The 18,053-nt window shown below is 45.0% G+C and overlaps 6 protein-coding genes across 7 annotated transcripts; 4 read left to right on the forward strand and 2 right to left on the reverse strand.

Moving 5' to 3' along the window:
- Positions 1-226: 226 nt before the first annotated feature.
- Positions 227-1,592, reverse strand: DFL_005576 (uncharacterized protein; the record flags this gene model as incomplete). The annotated part of the gene is made up of 2 exons (XM_067634856.1): positions 227-1,201; positions 1,263-1,592. 2 exons carry the CDS (start codon positions 1,590-1,592, stop codon positions 227-229), a joined length of 1,305 nt encoding a protein of 434 aa, XP_067489345.1.
- A 284-nt stretch (positions 1,593-1,876) lies between these two features.
- On the forward strand, positions 1,877-3,026 carry DFL_005577 (uncharacterized protein; the record flags this gene model as incomplete). The annotated part of the gene is made up of 2 exons (XM_067634857.1): positions 1,877-2,076; positions 2,174-3,026. The coding sequence occupies 2 exons, from the start codon at positions 1,877-1,879 to the stop codon at positions 3,024-3,026; spliced, it is 1,053 nt and encodes a 350-aa protein (XP_067489346.1).
- A 948-nt stretch (positions 3,027-3,974) lies between these two features.
- DFL_005578 (uncharacterized protein) lies at positions 3,975-5,978 on the forward strand (the record flags this gene model as incomplete). Of its 2 annotated transcripts, none has more annotated exons than XM_067634859.1 (6): positions 3,975-4,351; positions 4,418-4,714; positions 4,790-5,295; positions 5,355-5,394; positions 5,453-5,781; positions 5,935-5,978. In XM_067634859.1, 6 exons carry the CDS (start codon positions 3,975-3,977, stop codon positions 5,976-5,978), a joined length of 1,593 nt encoding a protein of 530 aa, XP_067489348.1. The 2 variants fall into 2 exon arrangements, with proteins under 2 accessions (XP_067489348.1, XP_067489347.1); XM_067634858.1 differs by having other exon boundaries at positions 5,453-5,761; positions 5,935-5,950.
- Positions 5,979-6,597: 619 nt separating this feature from the next.
- DFL_005579 (uncharacterized protein) lies at positions 6,598-7,811 on the forward strand (the record flags this gene model as incomplete). The annotated part of the gene is made up of 3 exons (XM_067634860.1): positions 6,598-6,871; positions 6,955-7,405; positions 7,469-7,811. 3 exons carry the CDS (start codon positions 6,598-6,600, stop codon positions 7,809-7,811), a joined length of 1,068 nt encoding a protein of 355 aa, XP_067489349.1.
- An 89-nt stretch (positions 7,812-7,900) lies between these two features.
- Positions 7,901-8,688, reverse strand: DFL_005580 (uncharacterized protein; the record flags this gene model as incomplete). The annotated part of the gene is made up of 3 exons (XM_067634862.1): positions 7,901-8,218; positions 8,295-8,471; positions 8,530-8,688. The coding sequence occupies 3 exons, from the start codon at positions 8,686-8,688 to the stop codon at positions 7,901-7,903; spliced, it is 654 nt and encodes a 217-aa protein (XP_067489350.1).
- Positions 8,689-14,657: 5,969 nt separating this feature from the next.
- On the forward strand, positions 14,658-15,128 carry DFL_005581 (uncharacterized protein; the record flags this gene model as incomplete). Its single annotated transcript, XM_067634863.1, has 1 exon — positions 14,658-15,128. One exon carries the CDS (start codon positions 14,658-14,660, stop codon positions 15,126-15,128), a length of 471 nt encoding a protein of 156 aa, XP_067489351.1.
- Positions 15,129-18,053: the final 2,925 nt, after the last annotated feature.

Consider the following 18,053-nt stretch of genomic DNA (forward strand, 5'->3'; position numbering starts at 1 on the left):
GGATCTCCTAACCACGTTAACTACCAGCGCTGCTGCCCATTCGAAACTCCAACTCGTATACCGGCCTATATACCCGGAGAACTTTTAGTATATACCTAGGCATGTGTACCTAGATGTCTGAATGGTCCGGAGGAATCATTGTAAGGCAAAGTAGAGACCTTTCATTGTGTTAATAAATGTAACTTGCCAAATTATCGCTGCATTAACTACCAGTCTGATACCAAACCTATTCCTTCCACTTCAAACTCCACACCTCCTCCCCGGCTCTAAACGGCACAACAGCCCCATCCCCCGCCCCAACCTCCTTAACAGCCTTCTCCCTAAGTCCCTTCATCAACACGATCTTCCTCTTATCTTTCCCTTCAACCTCAATCCCCTTCTCCTTAACTCTATAAAACTCCCTCCCAAACCTACAACAAAACCCTTCAAGCGTCTCTTTATCCGCCTTCCCCACCTTATCAAACGCTTCAGCCACTAACTGAACCGCATAAGGTTGCGTAAACACCCCCGCCACAGTTTTATTATTCCCCGACCTGCCCTGCTTCGCCGGTTTTGGATGTGGTGCTGAATCCGTCCCCAAAAAGAATTTAGGATCACCGCTGCTGGCGGCGGCGAGTAATGCCGCTCTATCAGCCGGTAACTTTGCAACCGGTTTACAAAAGCAAAATGGGTCGTCGGCCCAATTATCTATCGTCAGGAACAGATGATGCGCAGTGATTGTTCCGGCAACAGTAGGACCGCAAGCTCTAACTGCCTCAACTGCCGCAGCAGTAGTACAATGTTCCAAAACTATCCTGAGCTTTGGAAATTGCTTATGAATCGACAATAACGTCGGTAAAAACTTCGCTTCGGCGTTTAAAATCGTTATATCCTCGTCTTCGATACCAGCAACGTCTTCGGCCGGAGTAGACGGACATTCTCCATGGAGGTTTAGGACTATGTCGTGGTCTGACATGGCTTGGAAGACGGGATAGAAGGATTCGTAGGATAAGACGCCGGAGTCGGAGTTTGTGGTTAGGCCTCGTGGGTAGGATTTTACGCCGACGATGCCGGATGCTGCGGCTTCGGAGATTGTGGCTGGAGTGATCGAAGGGTGGAGGTAGAGGGTTGGGAGGAAGGTGGTTTTTGGGGAGAGGGATTGGAGTTTTGACACGTAGGAGAGGGCGGCGGAGGGGGTTGTTATTGGGGGGACGAGGTTTGGCTGTGTTTTATACAGCTTAGATATCATACACCTAGTATATATTATGGAGAAGAGGACATACCATAACATAAACCAAATTAACCCCCCCATTCTCAATAGTCGGCGTAACAGTCTCCATCATCGATCCATCTCTCAAATGGACATGAAAGTCTGCGGCGGGGGGTAGTTCAATGACTACTTCTGCCTCGGAGTCCGATCGATGTGTTTTTGAAACTGCTTCATCGCCGCTTTCTTCGTCTGAAGATTTCCCGCCGGATTTTAGTCGTCGGAATAGCTTTCTAGCTGCGGATCCCGAGTCTGCTTGGGCGTCTTTGGGGTCCCTGTCTTTGTCTTTGTCGTCGTCATGGTGGGATATGGAGCCGCGAAGGTGGAGGTGGTCTTTAAGGGTCATTCTTCTCAGCGACCGTTTAAGATATGGATATCGTTAATTCGATCTTGATTGAACCTTGTTTTCCTTTTTTCTTTTTTCTAATTTAGTGGTGATAGTGGTGAAGCTTTCGGACCAAATGCCGTGAGAAGTTAGATATTAATATAACCCCGCTAGTCAAGGCTAACTAAAGTTTCGCTGCCGCAGTTTGTTGGAAATGCGGCATCATCAAATTTGTTTGCGACCAAACTTCCCCAATTTCTCTCCCTCTTTCGCGACAAACTTCCCACATTCTTATCATAATAACAATGCCGATACAGATAATAGCACCAGCACCGTTCGTAACAGCCGACGACGAAGAAGACGACGAAGGCGGTGTTCGTCTCGATCTCGACAATGATGGCGATGTAGCAATGGACGGCGATGCGCCGCGACGGGTAACAGGCAGACAAGCTGGTGGGATTGTGACGCCCGGCGAAGTTGTCACAGAAGACCCTCAGTGGATGCGGTATGTCATATTTACTACTGCATAATATATCTACATCTATGTCTATAAAACTGGATGGTCTACGGTGGTGATGCTGATATAGAGTATTTGGATACAGCGGCCACGGAACCTACCTCTCCCAACCCCTCGTCTCAGGCGGCAGCCAATCCATCATCTCCTCCCTCGCCGGCACAATCTCCAAAACCAACAAACTGCTCTCAATCCGCGCTCTCAAATTCCGTTACGTCCCCGAAATCGGTGATCTAGTAGTCGGTCGGATTCTCGAAGTCCAAACGAAACGATGGCGAGTCGACATCGCTGCCCCCCACTCCGCAACCCTGCTATTATCCTCAATAAACCTCCCCGGTGGCATCCTCCGTAAAAGAACCTCGACCGACGAACTCCAAATCCGTACTTTCTTCTCCGAGGGTGACTTGCTAGTAGCTGAAGTCCAAACCCTCTCTAACGACGGTCTAGCGAGTCTTCACACCCGAAGTCTTAAATATGGAAAACTCCGTAACGGAGTGTTTATGACCATAGACGCCGGAATGGTCCGACGGATGAAATCTCATGTTTTAACAATGAATACCTCCAACGGTGGTGGAGAAGTCGATATCTATCTCGGTGTAAACGGATATATTTATATTGCTAAACATACAACACCGCTTACCGAGTCCGGCGGGCCGGAGGGGAAAAGTGTGAGTATCACGAGATTGGAAGAAGAAGCTTCGGAGGCGATATATTCCAATGTGAATGAAGAGATATCACCGGAGACCAGAGCTGAGATCGCAAGAATTGCTTGTGTTATTGGTGCTCTGGCGAGGAATGGAGTGAAGGTTGATGAGGAGATGGTGCATTTGGGGTATGAAGCTGCATTAGAGGAGTTTTTGCAGGGGATGGAATGGGGTGGTGATGGTGAGGCGGGGAAGAGAGTAGTCGAGGCTGCTCTTGCAAAACGAAGGGAAGGCTAAAAGCGTCTCTCTCTCTCGATGTTTCAAGTATTCTGATTATTATCTTCGGAGTCTACGATATATGTGTGTACGATATGATAGGTAATTAAGACTTTAGAGCGCTCCGGGCCCTCGTTCTCCGCGATGTATAAGTCAGCACATCCTTAAGTATGTATACCTGGGTTTCTACTCCACACCGCGAAGTTTAGTCTCGGAAAAACAGAGGTAAAAAAAGTGGAGTTGTCGTATTGTCGGTCGATTGCGGCTCAGCCATCCGAACAAACCAACTCCAACTGCTTAAGACACCCGGTCAATGGGACTCGCTAAGACGGGAAACTGGGTCTCTTGAATGCATGTGATGGCGCTAGCTATCTGTCTACAATGCACGGCACCAGCCTCGTCGTCATTGACTGCTTCGTTCGCCATTGTGTAGACGGGCGGCTGTATCAATCGGTTCAAACCCCTTAAAGCCCCGCCCCGCAGGTTTAAATTATTTTCTTTTCTTTCTTTTTTTTTTCTATTCGGGAGCAGAAAGAAGCCGTGTCCGGCGGGTTATTCTGCTATATATTTTATTCATCGTGTGATCGGGATGATAAAGAGGAAGGAGTTTATCGACCAGCCTCGGTTTAAAATGGCAGGCTGGGGGAATGTAACTAACTCTTTCAAAGTCTCAGCCAATACATATTCTACTTACTCCATAGCTTTTATCTTATCCGTCTGTCATCATCAGTAGTTTTAGCTGACTTGGACTAGCAGATGTACTATAATATAATATCATCGTCATCCCTCCTTTAACTATTTAAACTGACAGAATCCGTCAACGTCAGGGCTTCTTAACCTTTCTATATCAACGGCTCAATCGCATTTGTCATATTTTACCTTCTTCTGTCTCCATCTCCCTCTCCATCTCGATATCCACCTCCATCTCCATTTCCTGGTTTTGATAATAAGGAATAACAGAAAATAAACATGTCGTCGTCCAAGACAATCAGTCCTCCCCCCACCACCCCATTGGCCGACATCCCCGCCACAACAACTCGCCTCCGAGCGACCTTCCAATCCCACAAAACCCGCTCCATCGACTGGCGCAAAGAGCAACTCAGAAAGCTCTGGTGGGGCCTTCACGACAACGAATCCGATATCGCCGCCGCATTATGGCAGGACCTTAGAAAATCAGAGCATGAAGCCCTGCAGAGTGATGGGATCTGGTTGAAGAACGCGATTATCGATGCGCTGGGGGATATTGATAAATGGGTTAAGGAGGTTCCTGTCAGTGCGGATTTGTTGAGTAAGGCGGGGAGTCCGACGATTAGGAAGGAGCCTTTGGGGGTGGTTTTGATTATTGGGTATGTTCTTCCCTATATTCATCCATTTTATTATAAGGTACAGAGGGGACTAATAGAGATTTATAGAGCATACAACTACCCCTTCCAACTCACCATCGGACCTCTCCTTGGCGCCATCGCTGCGGGAAACTGTGTGATCGTCAAGCCCTCTGAAATCTCAGAGGCATCTTGTGCAATCATCACAAAGATCATATCTGAATATCTCGACCCGGATGCCTTTGCCGTTATCAACGGTGCCATCCCGGAGACTACCGAGCTTCTTGCACAAAAGTTCGACAAGATATGCTATACCGGTAATGGCGTCGTGGGAAGAATCGTAGCTGCTGCTGCTGCGAAGCATTTGACGCCTACGATTCTTGAATTGTATGTCTCCCCGTTATTTTGTTATACAAAAAAAAATCTATTTGAAAGGTAAACGATGCTAATAAATGTGGTTAGAGGTGGTTTGAACCCCGTCATCATCACCAAAAATGCCGACATCAAACTGGCCGCCCGCCGCATTTGCTGGGGCAAAGCCTTAAACGCCGGACAAGTCTGCCTCTCCCCAGACTACGTCATAGTCCCCTCTTCCAAGGAATCCGAATTCGTTTCATCCCTCGCCTCAACTTGGAGTAAATTCTACCCCAACGGTCTCAAAGCCTCAGCCGACTATCCACGCATAGTCAACGACCGCCACTTCCAAAGAATCAAAAAACTCATCGACTCCACCTCAGGAGAAATCAAGATTGGGGGACAGACAGACGAGAGTGAGAAGTTTATCGATTTGACGGTAGTTCAGGTTAAAGATGAGAATGATGCCTTGATGAAGGATGAGATTTTTGGACCGGTGTTGCCGTATGTGGTTATTGATGATTTGGATGAGGCGATTGGGTTTGTCAATCGGGTTAGTGATACGCCGTTGGCGTTGTATACGTTTACGACGGATAAGAAGGAAGCGAATTATAGTAAGTCTTATTTTTTAGCTGATGCTGAGTAATGTGGAACATTTGCTGACATGATTTAGTCTTGGGCCATACGAGATCAGGTGGTGCTACAGTCAACGAGTAGGCTACACCCCTCAATGCACAATTTTGAAATAAGAATACTAACAAAGATAAATAGTACAATCTGGCACGGCGCCTCCCACAAACTCGCCTTCGGCGGCGTCGGCGAATCGGGCATGGGTAACTACAGAGACAAATTCGGATTTGATGCCTTCTCCCATCACCGCACCACCGTCCGACAACCCGGTGGATGGTTCGAAATGGTCTTGGACGCCAGATATCCACCATACATCCCCAGCAAACTCTCACAGTACCGTATGCTTCTTGAGAAAAAACCAAATTTTAGCCGTGATGGGAAGGCCAGGGTTAGTTGGTTTGGATGGTTGTTGTCCCTTGGTGGGGGGGATAAGAAGACTGTGGTTGTCAAGTACGTTGCGACTATTCTTGGTATGGTATATTTCCTTAGGGTTTCGTTTTTATCCCATTGAAATATTAGGGTTGTGGGGGTTGTGGGGTTGGTTTTCCTTTGTTTTATATACATATATATTTTGGAAGGTTTGATACCTGGGCGGAGATGTTGGCTAACGTGGATTCAAATAGGCCTCGTTTATCTTAAGAACCAGTTCGATGCGAGGAGACGTTAAAGGTAGATGATTAATTCGACGGGAACGATGTGACATGAGATTTACTCTGGCGGAGGAGGGATACTGAAGTCCTTAATACGAGGGCATGGAGGTTACGATTCTTCTTTCGAGTGCTGGACGGCTATCTCTTTGTTTCCCTTTTTTCTAATTTTTTTTGATATTGTACATTACCTTTACCTTACCTTACCTTACCTTACCCTTCTAGCTGTATTTTGCACCGTTGTGTTAACTTCATAATGTTGAACTTTAACTACCTATTCGAACGAAAAGCGATCTTGTATCAAATATCACGAATACACTTACCAAGAGCTTGAATTAGTGATACAAACCCAAAGATTTAGAAGACAACTGTGATTTGTTGGATCGAATCCTTGTAGCTACTTAGTCTTTGTAGATCCTTACACAGGACCAGGCTAGTCCGGTAGCTCAAAATGATCAGCCTTGCAGGAGACATACATATAAACCCGCCTCGCCTTGGCCGAAATAGATTACCTGATTTAAAACTCCCATTCAATCCCACCGGCCTTAGCAACTACCTAATTAAAGCTCGTTACCTTATCGAAGTAAATATAAAATACTAAATGGGAACTCGGTTTCGGGATACATATATATATAAAAGATGGATCTCCCGCCCGAACTCCTAATCCAAATACTAGAGCCCTATCGGAACAAATCCCAGAAATTGGCAAAACTTCGATTGGTAAATCATCATTTCAACAATGTTATTATTTCATATTTCCGTTTTCCTGAGAAGATTAGGGTGGTATATGGATTCGAGGAGGCTGTACTACAGATGAAGAGTTTGGGGAAGAATGATGGGGTAATGATGGGGAATGTTAGGGCTGTGTTTTTGCCTAGTGAATCTTTTTGGCCGGTATCGATGGTCGGGGAGGGTTAGTATGATTTTTCTATATGACTTTTACCGTGTAGTCTTGTGATATCCATTCTAAATTCTTGTTCTTTTTTTGGTATATAGAAGGTCGATTCAGCGAGAAGTATACATTCCCCTGGACTCTACAACGACATCATGATTCAATCCAGAACATCACACAATCCACCACCCGACAATATTTTCCAACAATACTCCATGAAAACCCACAAAATCCTTCCTTTGATTACCACCCCAACCTACACAACAGAGAATCCAACGAAGGAGAAGGTGCAATAGAATATTTAAACCTCCTTTCGGACCTCTTATACGCATGTAAAAACCTAGAGGTTCTTGAGATCGCAATGGGTGTTGGATGGGATACCGGTCGGATGCAATGTTGGGCTGGGATGTTTATGAATAAATTGTTTGAGGTGGTTAGCAAGATTGGGGTCAAGAAGGTTAGGATTATGATTCCGTATGTTTATAATTTGGGGATGTTTTTTAGGGGGTGCGGGGAGGATGGATGTGGGGTGGAGTTGAAGTTGGAGTTCCCGAAGTATGCCCCCCCCCCACTGGTAAACGCCTTGTACATGTATACTTATTATTTTCTTATGTCTAGACTCCAATCCGTAGCGGTAATGAGCAATTCCACCGGCATCCGCGGATACGGATACGATGAAACCACTCTCAAGGAAGAGTTCGCAAAGACGCTTAAATACTTTTTTCAGGATGAATCCATCAGGGTATTGGATACTCGTGATGTGCATGATAAAGCGATCTGGAATACTTTTAGAATGGAGAAGTTAGATTGGGGGTCGAGGTATTTCTTGGGTGAACGGATTTTGGGGGTTAACGTTGGTGGTGTGGTGGATTATAGGGACTGGGAGGAGGAGGAAAGGGAGGGTTCGGGGGATGATGAGGGCTCTGGGGCCGAGGATGACCCTATTACATTTTATTGGTGACGAATTAAATTAAAATACCATAATGCTCGATAAGTCTGTATAAACCGAACCTTGAACAATCAATTACCACAATTCTATTCGATAACCCGTTAATCCCGTTTCCTCAACAATGCCGCTCTATACCCATACGCCTCCTCTACACTAATCGGTGGAGGTAAATGCTTCAATATCAATTCAAATATCTCATTAGGAAGGTTTCCCCATATTCCTTCGCGGAGTGCTTTTTCGACTTCAATACGATGGTGGGGTTGTTGAGGTGCTATTATTTTTGTGGTTGGAATATCGTGGTTATTGGGGCCGCAGAGGAAGAAGGTTAGAGTCTTTTGGTATCCTGGTCTCTTGAGATCTTTGAGACGGAGGGTTGTGGAGTGGGCATAGATGTTTGGAAAGGCTATTAGGCGGTTTTGCTATAGAAATATGATTGATCGTTTAGAATGGATATTCCTGGATGAGGATTGGGAGTTTGCTATGGAATTGAAATACCTTGATGGGGGTCTCTCCGGTTCGTTGGAAACTTTGATCTCTGTAATTGAAATTACTATGAATACTTAAAAACAGGTTATAATCCTTTGTATTAATTTTGCGGACGAATGCTATTGTCGTTTCTGCAATGTTTTCTTGGGCGTAGTAGTATATCCCCATCGCTACAATCCGTTCGTTCTACAGAAATAAATTAATCTCTTAGTCTTATATCATGTGTATGGATCTTAAAACATACCTTCGACCCCTCATGACTCCGACAAGTAGCCGCCTGTTGACGACCTAAATGGTGAACTGGGTTTTCAGGCGTAAGTAGTATTTTCGTCATCTCGACGATGACTTTAACCATTTTCCAGTGTAAATTGGTTTCATCTGTGATGGTCGGTGGATGCCACATTTTATTGGACTGTGGAGATCCGATATCCCAGATCTCATAAGTTTTGTAGTCGAATATGTCGGTTGGCTTCCAGGAGAATATGGAGTTGGAGTCGTAGACGTTTTTTCGTCATCATCATCATCTTCTCCTTCTTGGTCATTCTCGTCCTCGCTTTCGAATTCTTCTTCATCGATCGATTCAGACGGGTTGGTCGGCGGAATCGAAGTATGATCCGCGCTTTTGGGACTCGATATTTCATTTTCATCGTACCCAGCATCATCAACCTTCTAAAATTGGTGAAATAGTTTTTGTTGCTCTGGTTGATAGATTGTTTATGTAAGATGTAATCGTGGGATTTTTACCATCGGGTGAGATACTGAATTCTGAAGGTAACCAACAGAATCCAGTAGGCCGTCCGTTTGAGGAGTTGGATTCTAGGGGACAGATGATGGTTTCTCCGCTTGAGGAGAGGAATCTACCGTAGACTATGGGCCACCAGGATGGTTGGATGAGGCCCAGGACTGTGCCTTCGTGGGCTGGTGCCCAGGTTTTTTGGTCTTCTGGGATGTTTTCTAGTGTGAAGATGGCTGATATATGTCTGTTAGCTTCATGACTCAGGATTGGGATATGTAAAGTTGATATATAGACAAACCGTCCCCCCATCCTTCAATAGGGGGATAGATATTAAAATCCCACCATTAACAAACCTCCCCCTAACCCCCGACCCGACCCCATCTGCCCTCCGAATCCCATCAACACCCAGTTCTATAAAACACCACTTTCCCCTAAGCCCTTCAACGTACAGTTTATACCCCTCTACCAACCCCTTGTGAACAAATTTAATATCCTCAGAATCCCAAGCAGGACAGAGGCTATCGGTATCTTCACCGAATTTATCTGCGTCGTTATAAGCCGCCTTTTGTATCAATTGCGACATTAACTGGAGTTTCAAGCTTATGATATGATTCGAAGCTATTGCGGAGATATCGATGGGTGTGAATTAGATCCTGATTTGTGCACAACCACTTTGAGTTGTATTTTGGCATTTAACAAGATAGGTATACTATCAATCTTGATCTCAATTACAATTTCATTCGCCCAATTGGCCGAAACTCGAACTTGAAATTGTTGAGACGAAAATATGTATATTGGATATGGCCGCGATCTTGTCTCGCTCCTCACTGAACGTCTTTTTTAGATTATCTAGGACGATATCCCGTAGTTTGGACCTTGCAATATCAAGGAATAGACAGTGTGAGGATTATAAACGACTATGGTAAGCAACTACTGTCTACTTGACCCTAGCCCTACTGCAATACATGGTCAGATTGCATATTACGATATCACCGCCTATGATCTAGAATGATAGTATGCATACTTTCCTCAGCGTGTATACGTAAGGAATCGATCGCATATAATACAGTACAGCCGAATCAAAGAGTGTTGCTCAGAACACCTCCTTGTGTTGTACCCGTGGTTTTTCCCGCCCGACCCGTGCTTCTATCCATGTAACGTATGTACCATACTTACACGGAATCCACGGAATCTGTTACTGGAAGACAGCGGAAGCGGAGTCTATACAATAAGTCTCTCCTGTAGATCTAATGCAGTGTGGATGCCTGTTGCCTACTGCCTGCTTAAAACAGAATAACTTTCTAGATCGGGAATGGCCATTTTTATTTCTGAACGTCTACCTGGAAAACCGTGGTCCGTAGATGCTAGACGCTGTCTTTCCTGTATTACGAAAAATATCATCCACGGTTCAAGGCAGATACGATACCTCCTCCAAGTACCGGATTTGTAGATGAAAAAATCCCACCGCTGGTTAGCCCGAACCCCAACAACTTAAATTAGCTAAAAATGTTAGAAGCATCCCCACCTTCCAAAAACAAAAAATAACAACTGCCATACGCTTACGCCCTCTGTGAGGCTCGAACTCACGACCGCCAGATTATCTGGTGTTAAAAGTCTGGCGCTCTTCCGATTGAGCTAAGAGGGCTCTTCGCACTGTTGTTGCAATATGGGTCAGCGACTGGGATGGGTATTTTGAAGATGTGATATTTAAATCATTGGGTTTTAGCGAGTTAGAGGGTCTAAGCACGTAGTAGCTAAACGTTAACGGGATACAATTCGAGTCAGGAGATACAAAGTAGCTAAACTATAGGTAGTTTAGTTGAAGTTGGTTTCGAGAATTCTGGGGTAACAATGGCGTTCCTGCACTGCATTATCACATCTCGTATCGATATATCGTACTTGATAGCTGCAGGGAAGCTTCAGCACGCTTTGCTGGACGTCCAGACCGAGTGACACGAATGTTGTCGGACGGTTAAAGAGGGTCGAAAAGGGGAATTTTATGGAAATAGAGTAATCCATGCACATTTGCACACCATACATGTGAATCTGGGCAAGTGATTGGACACGAGTAATGTATTGTAGCCGGTGGAGATATCCCGACAATAGAAACGTCGGATGTGTATAGTGATCACGCAAAGTAATACGATTATGACTTCTTCTAGCAAAAAATTTCCTTGTGATGGGATATTACTTCCGGATTACTGGGCGCGAAAGCCTAAAAGTTCGCCAAGGTTGAAAAAATTCCATCGCATTCGGTTTCAAAATTTTATGAATGTGAAATTGGTGATATCATGGTAATGAGGCGGTGTTTTTAATTTTTGATCATGAGGTTCCAAAAAAATTTCATCAGGCTCGAGCTCTCATCAAGTTCCGCGAAATATGGAAATTATAAAAATTTTGGAGGATTCGGCGATTGTTCTTTTTAATTTTGGAAGTTTTTACATTTACCTTTTACTCGCTTCCAAGAAAAAAGTCGTTACCTATTGCGCTGTTTGGTTGCCTCTTTTTTTCCCACTTCCTGCGCCGCGGCTGCGTGAGCTGACGAACAGGCTTTGACAGCCTCAGCGTTTAACCGAAAGAAAGAGCGCTCAGCTGCCCATCGAAAGAAAAAAGAAAGTTAAGTATTTCACCACTGGAAAAGAAACAACATCTCCATAAAAGGGGGAATTCGATCCCATGCGCAAAAAGAATCTGGGGAAGTCCCCTAATCGAGGTTAGACTCAACTCTGGCGGAGCTAAATTTTTTCACTCGCAGGTGGAGCCTGTGGTTAAAGGTGTTTCGCGTCGATGTCGGACCTTCTGAGCTAATGCGACGGGATCACGCCGATGCATTTCGATGCGCTGGAGGCTCTACTAGATTAATCGATTGTGGATCGATATTTTGTGGAGAAACACCAAGGGTTTTTGGAAATTCACGATTTTGAATCCGGTTCCGCACCGGAGTTTTACGAATGGATGTTTTCAGAGATGCCGCAATATGGGGTGATGATCATGCAAGAATTCCCATAATTGCTCGGTCGGTGGTCGAATGCACGATGGGATGAGTTATTTCTCAAGTACTTAAGTAATAGAAATACAAGAGCATATATCCATATCCATACCTACTTAAGTATGTATACGTACAACTGTCTATAGACATACCGAGCATCAAAGCTGACACGGATCACAACTTCAATGCAATGTGCAAATAAAGATCCAGAGACTGGTCCGAAAAATATGCATCAATCGGGGGATGTGATATGATCTTCGGAGGTTTTGTGTGATTTTAACCGTACCGTTCGAACGGAGAACACGCATGGGGTCTTGAAATCGGTGTTACAGGTTGGGAAAAGTAATATACGGAACCACGTCTATAGATCTAAGCCAGATATATATGAAACGGTTGAGTGGCAGGAGCTCATTGGAGGCGATGTGTTGCACCTGTTGTCGAAATGCACCAGTGAAATATCACCATCAGGACGGACAGCGACAGTTTCGACGCTGGTTGGTTGCAAAGCTTCAAAGCCCTGAAATCGATTACCCCATCATGACATGATTCAGGTCTTTTTTGGATTCCGCGTTTCGGGGGTTAATAGATTCATTTAAACACGGCAGATTTTTTCTTTCTGTTTCTAAAGGATGAGGGGAAGCTTTTTTGAGGAATTTACCAAGAAGGCCTGGCAAGAAAGGCCAAAAGGGGGCAATTTACGGTCTTTATGTCAATTATGATTTGATAAAATGGGGGTAATAGAAATTACCCTTTTTTGCAAGCTGGCGAGCTCTCTTCATTCCACAGCCCTCTGGCCCAATCAGACTCTGCGGAGGGGACTCCACTCACACACACAAACCAAGCTTGTGCAACGGGCTAGCAAAGTGGTACGGAGCAGGACCGGTAGGGCTAGCAAAGCTGGGGGAAGCTGGTTCCCAAGAATCGGCGTCTCGAGTGAGGATTACTTCTGGGTTGTTTTTAGCCAATTTTTAGGTAAGAGGATATCTTTTTGGAGGGCGTCTAGAACCACCTGACCGTGCCCATTGGCCATTCCTTCGAAGCTTACGAAGGGAGAGGGCATTTGGTCCCCCTGACACGGCATCGGCTCAGTCGGAGGCTGCCGGGGAGAGCGAATTCTATGCGAAGGTATAACGTAATATTCCCCGGGAAAGGCATCTACAACAGTTTCTTCTAACGCCTTGCGCTTGAGGCCCATAGATGCGTTCATGATGAGGAAACAACTTCGTATTGCGTCAAGGAATGGCGATATTATTGTTACGTTTCGGTATGCTGAAAGTATTATCTTTCTGTACTACACTAACTAAACCCAGCTTGCAACTCTATGAGAAATTGGAATTCGGGTATCTTTTTTTGTCCCTCTCTCTCTCGCATTGTTTTGTCGATGCTAGGCGCAGCGTCGACAGGAATAGGTTCACAAATTAACATCATCTCTACGAGAATCGCGTTTTTGCGTGGTTGACGTCTGCTAAGCGTGTGACTCTTTTCCACTCACTGTCCGTTTCATCCGGGCTGTTGCGTTCGTGATCTGTCTTTCGGGCTTCAACGATTTTGGACCATTGAGCTCAACGACCACAAAGAGCAAACCGGCGTCCAGAAAAATGTGAAATCAGGCACCACGTGCGCTCTCTCCGGTTCGTGGCCGGGCAACTACCGACACAAACGTTAACCTCAAAATTGCAAATATAGCAACAGATGATGCATCGTTTAATACGCCCAGACAGTCTACAGGCCATTCAGAAACGAGAAGCTCGTTCCCGGTAACAACTGCGAAGTGAGAGCTTTACATAATATTTCCATCCCAGGCTGTTGGGATGCTGCCGAAGGAAGTTTTTTCTTATCCCAGAGGAACCCCGAAGCAAAAATTTTTTCTTCCTCAAACAAGAGGGGGGCATGGGGCTACAACATACATCATTGAGACGCCCAAAGACGACATCACACGGTATCCTAATTAGCTGGCTCTCCCAAAAGCAAAAGACGGTCCGAATGGTGCTAGCCCAGCGTCAAGGCTAGATCACCTGCGCTTGCCAATCCAGCCTGCGGTGCGCTCCTCGAAAAAAAAATAAAAAAATTTCGCATGAGAAAGAAAAGTTTTTTGTACCTTGTGAGTTTTTGCTTTTTCCCGAACCGCAGGACGAAGAGCGAGGGAAAAGAACAAACCACAAAGTTTAAAAAAAGCTGGGGCTCATGGCAGGCTTCTGGCATTCTGGTTGGACAGGCTGCACACCAGCAGTTCTTTCGGGCCACATCCGCTGTGAAAATCTGGGGAAATGCGCGTTAGAACAGGGTCATGCCTTGTTTCTTTGCTTCTTCCCGTATGCCCCTCTGCATTCCCATTATTGACGATCTAGCTATTTCGATGAAGCAATGTGTCATAGCAATGAACTCTCGGGCTCGCCATCGAGCCCAGGTGTCTTGGAATGGAAAATGGTATATAAGCAGCCGGTTCCTGGTGGACACACCTGGTCTTTTTAGCTTATCATCATCAGCATTTTCAAGATCACCAATCTAGCTTCCAACAAGACTTCAATATCTCTTACGAGAATACCACTTGCCATCGACAGTTAAAGCTTTTCATAGCTTCGCTACTCTATTCCAACCAAAGACCACTACTTCTATCTCATATCCTACTGCTCCTACAATATCAACAATGGGCTTCACCACCTACGAACCAGCTCCACACACCGCCTACTACCACACCGGCATTGGCGGCGCCGGCAACTATCGCAAGCTTACTGCAGCTGAGGTCGCAGCTCCTAAAGCAAAGACCCACGACATCAAGCCACAAGCTCGTCCATTCTACGGTGGTCGCGGTGGTGTCGGTAACGCTCACGCAGCTTCGGAGCGTGCCATGTTCTCCTTCGACGAAGAGCTTCAGCGCGACAAGCTAAGACGCGACTCCATTGCTCCAATGTACACCGTTGGCCGTGGTGGCGCCGGAAACATCGTTCCTCACGAGGAGGAAGGTCACGACAGCGAAGCTGAGGAGGACAGAGTCAGCCTGGAAGGATCGGTCCGAAGAGTCTCGGAAAGCTCGAACCACAGCGGTTACTCGAGTCGATCTATCGCTTCCAATGCCGATAGAATTGTCAATAAGATCCGAAACTTTGGACGACATTAAATTTCGAATTAGATGGAGGAGGTCTTTAATTTCTTCATTTTTATTTCGAACCGACCTCATACCCGAAGACAAGTCTTTCTACTTTCATCAATTCATATGGGGAGAACAACAGGCGTTCATATACACTGTTTTTAATACTGCATTGGATACCCTTCTCGACTTTGATCTCGTTCATGACTTCAAGGAAAAAGAAGGGCTAACGGTCTCGATTCACGGCTCCTGGACAAATGCCACAAAAAAAAAATAATAACAACCTTGCCTCGGCGTTCCTTTTGTTTTATCACGGCTGAAAACCACAAAAAAGTTCGGGGAGTCATATGTTTGTTTGGATACTTGGGATTGGAGTTCTCTTTCTCTAATAAAGATTTTTTCTGGATTTTATTTTTGATTTTTTTATGAAGTATTTCTAGCATTTTCACCTATTGGCGTTTTTCAACGATACTATTTAGTTATTTGTACTAGCTATTGTTTCTTTGGAGAATTAACGATATTCTACACTCTTCTCAAACCAAAACCTTGATCTTGTGCGCTTGTAAACAAAATAATTATTCGTAGGCTGCTGCAATGGCATTCTCTAATGAGGAGGAGGAGCATCAAGTGGCCTGAGCTTGGCGGGAAATTATATCATTTGCCGCCAAAATGAGATCAGGCGCAGACCTTCGATCATCGGCATGCAGCGCAACACGTTTCCAGGTTTTTTTCCAACGGACCTATGCCCATGGGCGACAATACGCACCACCTGACGCTTCCTCTTAGCTTAGCTTACAATCGATCCTTGAAAGTAGGATCCATGTTCCCGGTCGAATATATTACGTTCATCCATTGGGTACGTAGACGATTTTTCTTCGGCCTTTGTTTCTTTTCTTTTCATCTGTCTAGGCCGCGTGGGTGTTTGCGTTTAGTTTAGGTACTTTGCTTCTTTTTGTTACTCACTCAGCGCTGTAGCGTTTCTCCGCGCAAGACGTCTTTGTCAAAAAATTTTTCAGGCGGGTTGGCTGGGCTTGGCTCATTGAGTCGCTGTCGGTTTCAGCCGACCGGGCGACCGACCACCGACGTCCTACAGCCGAAGGTAAACTTTAACCGAAGACATTTTTGCATCGGAAGATTTTTTATGCGAGTTTTATAGTTGGGGTGTGATTTGTGACTATGACATGGTCACGCCAGGTTGGGCTGTTAGCTTTTTTTGTTGGTAAGTAGCTTTTTTAGCGACTAGTTTACTATGTAGCCTTCTAGTTGGTTCGACTGGAAGTTAAAGTGTGGGGATTTCATTCTGCTCCGAATGTTTCGTTATAAATCTTCTTGTTGTTATTATTAAATTTAACTAATTTGGAAGTTTGGATTTTGAGGATTACTTAAGAATGTTACGTATAAACGGTCTAGAGGTCCGTATATGGCGTCATACGGAACAGACGTATGCGGGCTTGAGCATGAGGGATAAGTGATGAAGTTTTTTTCGAGACAAGTACGCGTATTGGGTTCGTTGAAACTTTCATTCATGGTCGTTGTAGTATGGTCCGTAGATCTGACAATGGGCCGATATTGATATCGTACCTGGACGGCAGACGTTAATTATGGGTTATTGAAGTTCACCGGGAGCTTCTTGTGTAATGTCGATAAAAGCATATCATATTGAATTGAGCTTGTGCCGAACTCCGGGCCGGTTAACTGTGAGGGACCGGGTAGATCTCCCGTGGTCTATCCCCGCTTGCATAATTCTAGTATCGATAACAGGCATAGGACACATAAAATATGCAAATGCAGAGTATATATGACTTTTGTATTATCCAATTCCAGGACGCCAAAAATCCCAATAAATATTAGAACGGAACTAAGGATAATAATTCAATATCGATGTATCCATGCTACGCACTTGAATTCAATATCGAGCGGCTAGCGCCTAGGCTCGAGGCCGCCATCGGCTAGCTAGCCAGCTGTACTTGTATGATGCAATACGGATCCATGCATCCTTTCTGCTTGCATAAGATCTAGCATCACGTAAGAAACCGCGCAATGTCCCGAATTAGTTAACTTGCGCTAAGCCAAGTACCTCCGCAATTGTATCCTAGGATAGCGAAGGCATTGTCCGGACTGTACCGAACCAGGAGAAATCGTTTAATGTGTATACTAGCGGGTGGCATATTCACCGATAGGATCCACCGTTGTCCACGAGAACCTTAATTCCCGAAATACCCCATCAGAATATCCAGTTTTGAAGCTCAAAATAGTCATGTGGCATTCTTCTTGAGGTTCCGTCCATCTAGTCTAGATGTCTTCATAGAAAGAAGGAGAATATGATGGATATTGCGTGTAGTACTCAAATCTGGAAGGCTGGCGGGTCAATATGCTTGGAGCGGGAACCCCTCAGAATTTTAATTACTCGAAAAACCAAATGAAATCCTGGTTTTGAGCTTCAAAATTATCATGTGACATTCCAAGACCCCGGTTTTGAGCTTCAAAGTTATCATTTGACGTTTTGACTAGGCATTACGTCCAGTCTAGGTGTAATGGGTAGAGAATTGGGTATGCTCAAGTTGGGAGGCTGGTTGGCGGGTAAAGACGTTGAGAGCGGGAGATCCGTAACCATTAGAACCTTAATCTCCGGGAAAAAACACATCAAAAATAGTATTTTTGAGCTTCAAAGGCGTCATGTGACACTTATACTGAATCTGCGTCTGGAATTTGACGTATAGCTAAAGGTTTTTTTTAGCAAAGTGCCAGAAGGCTAATAGGTGAAGATGGTAGGAGCGAGAACACCGAACCTCAATATCCGATAATTACATCATCAGAAATCTCCCTAGTTTTGAGCTTCGAAAGTATCACATGGAACTTTGGTAGATAGCGTTATAGCCTCAAAGAGAGGTTAATTTATAGCGAACTTGTAGGATCGATACTGCTGCTTTGACATGTCGGAGCATCATGTCCTCG

Source organism: Arthrobotrys flagrans (assembly GCF_004000055.1).
Source record: "Arthrobotrys flagrans strain CBS H-5679 chromosome Unknown unitig_9, whole genome shotgun sequence".
In the NCBI taxonomy this organism is placed as follows: domain Eukaryota; kingdom Fungi; phylum Ascomycota; class Orbiliomycetes; order Orbiliales; family Orbiliaceae; genus Arthrobotrys; species Arthrobotrys flagrans.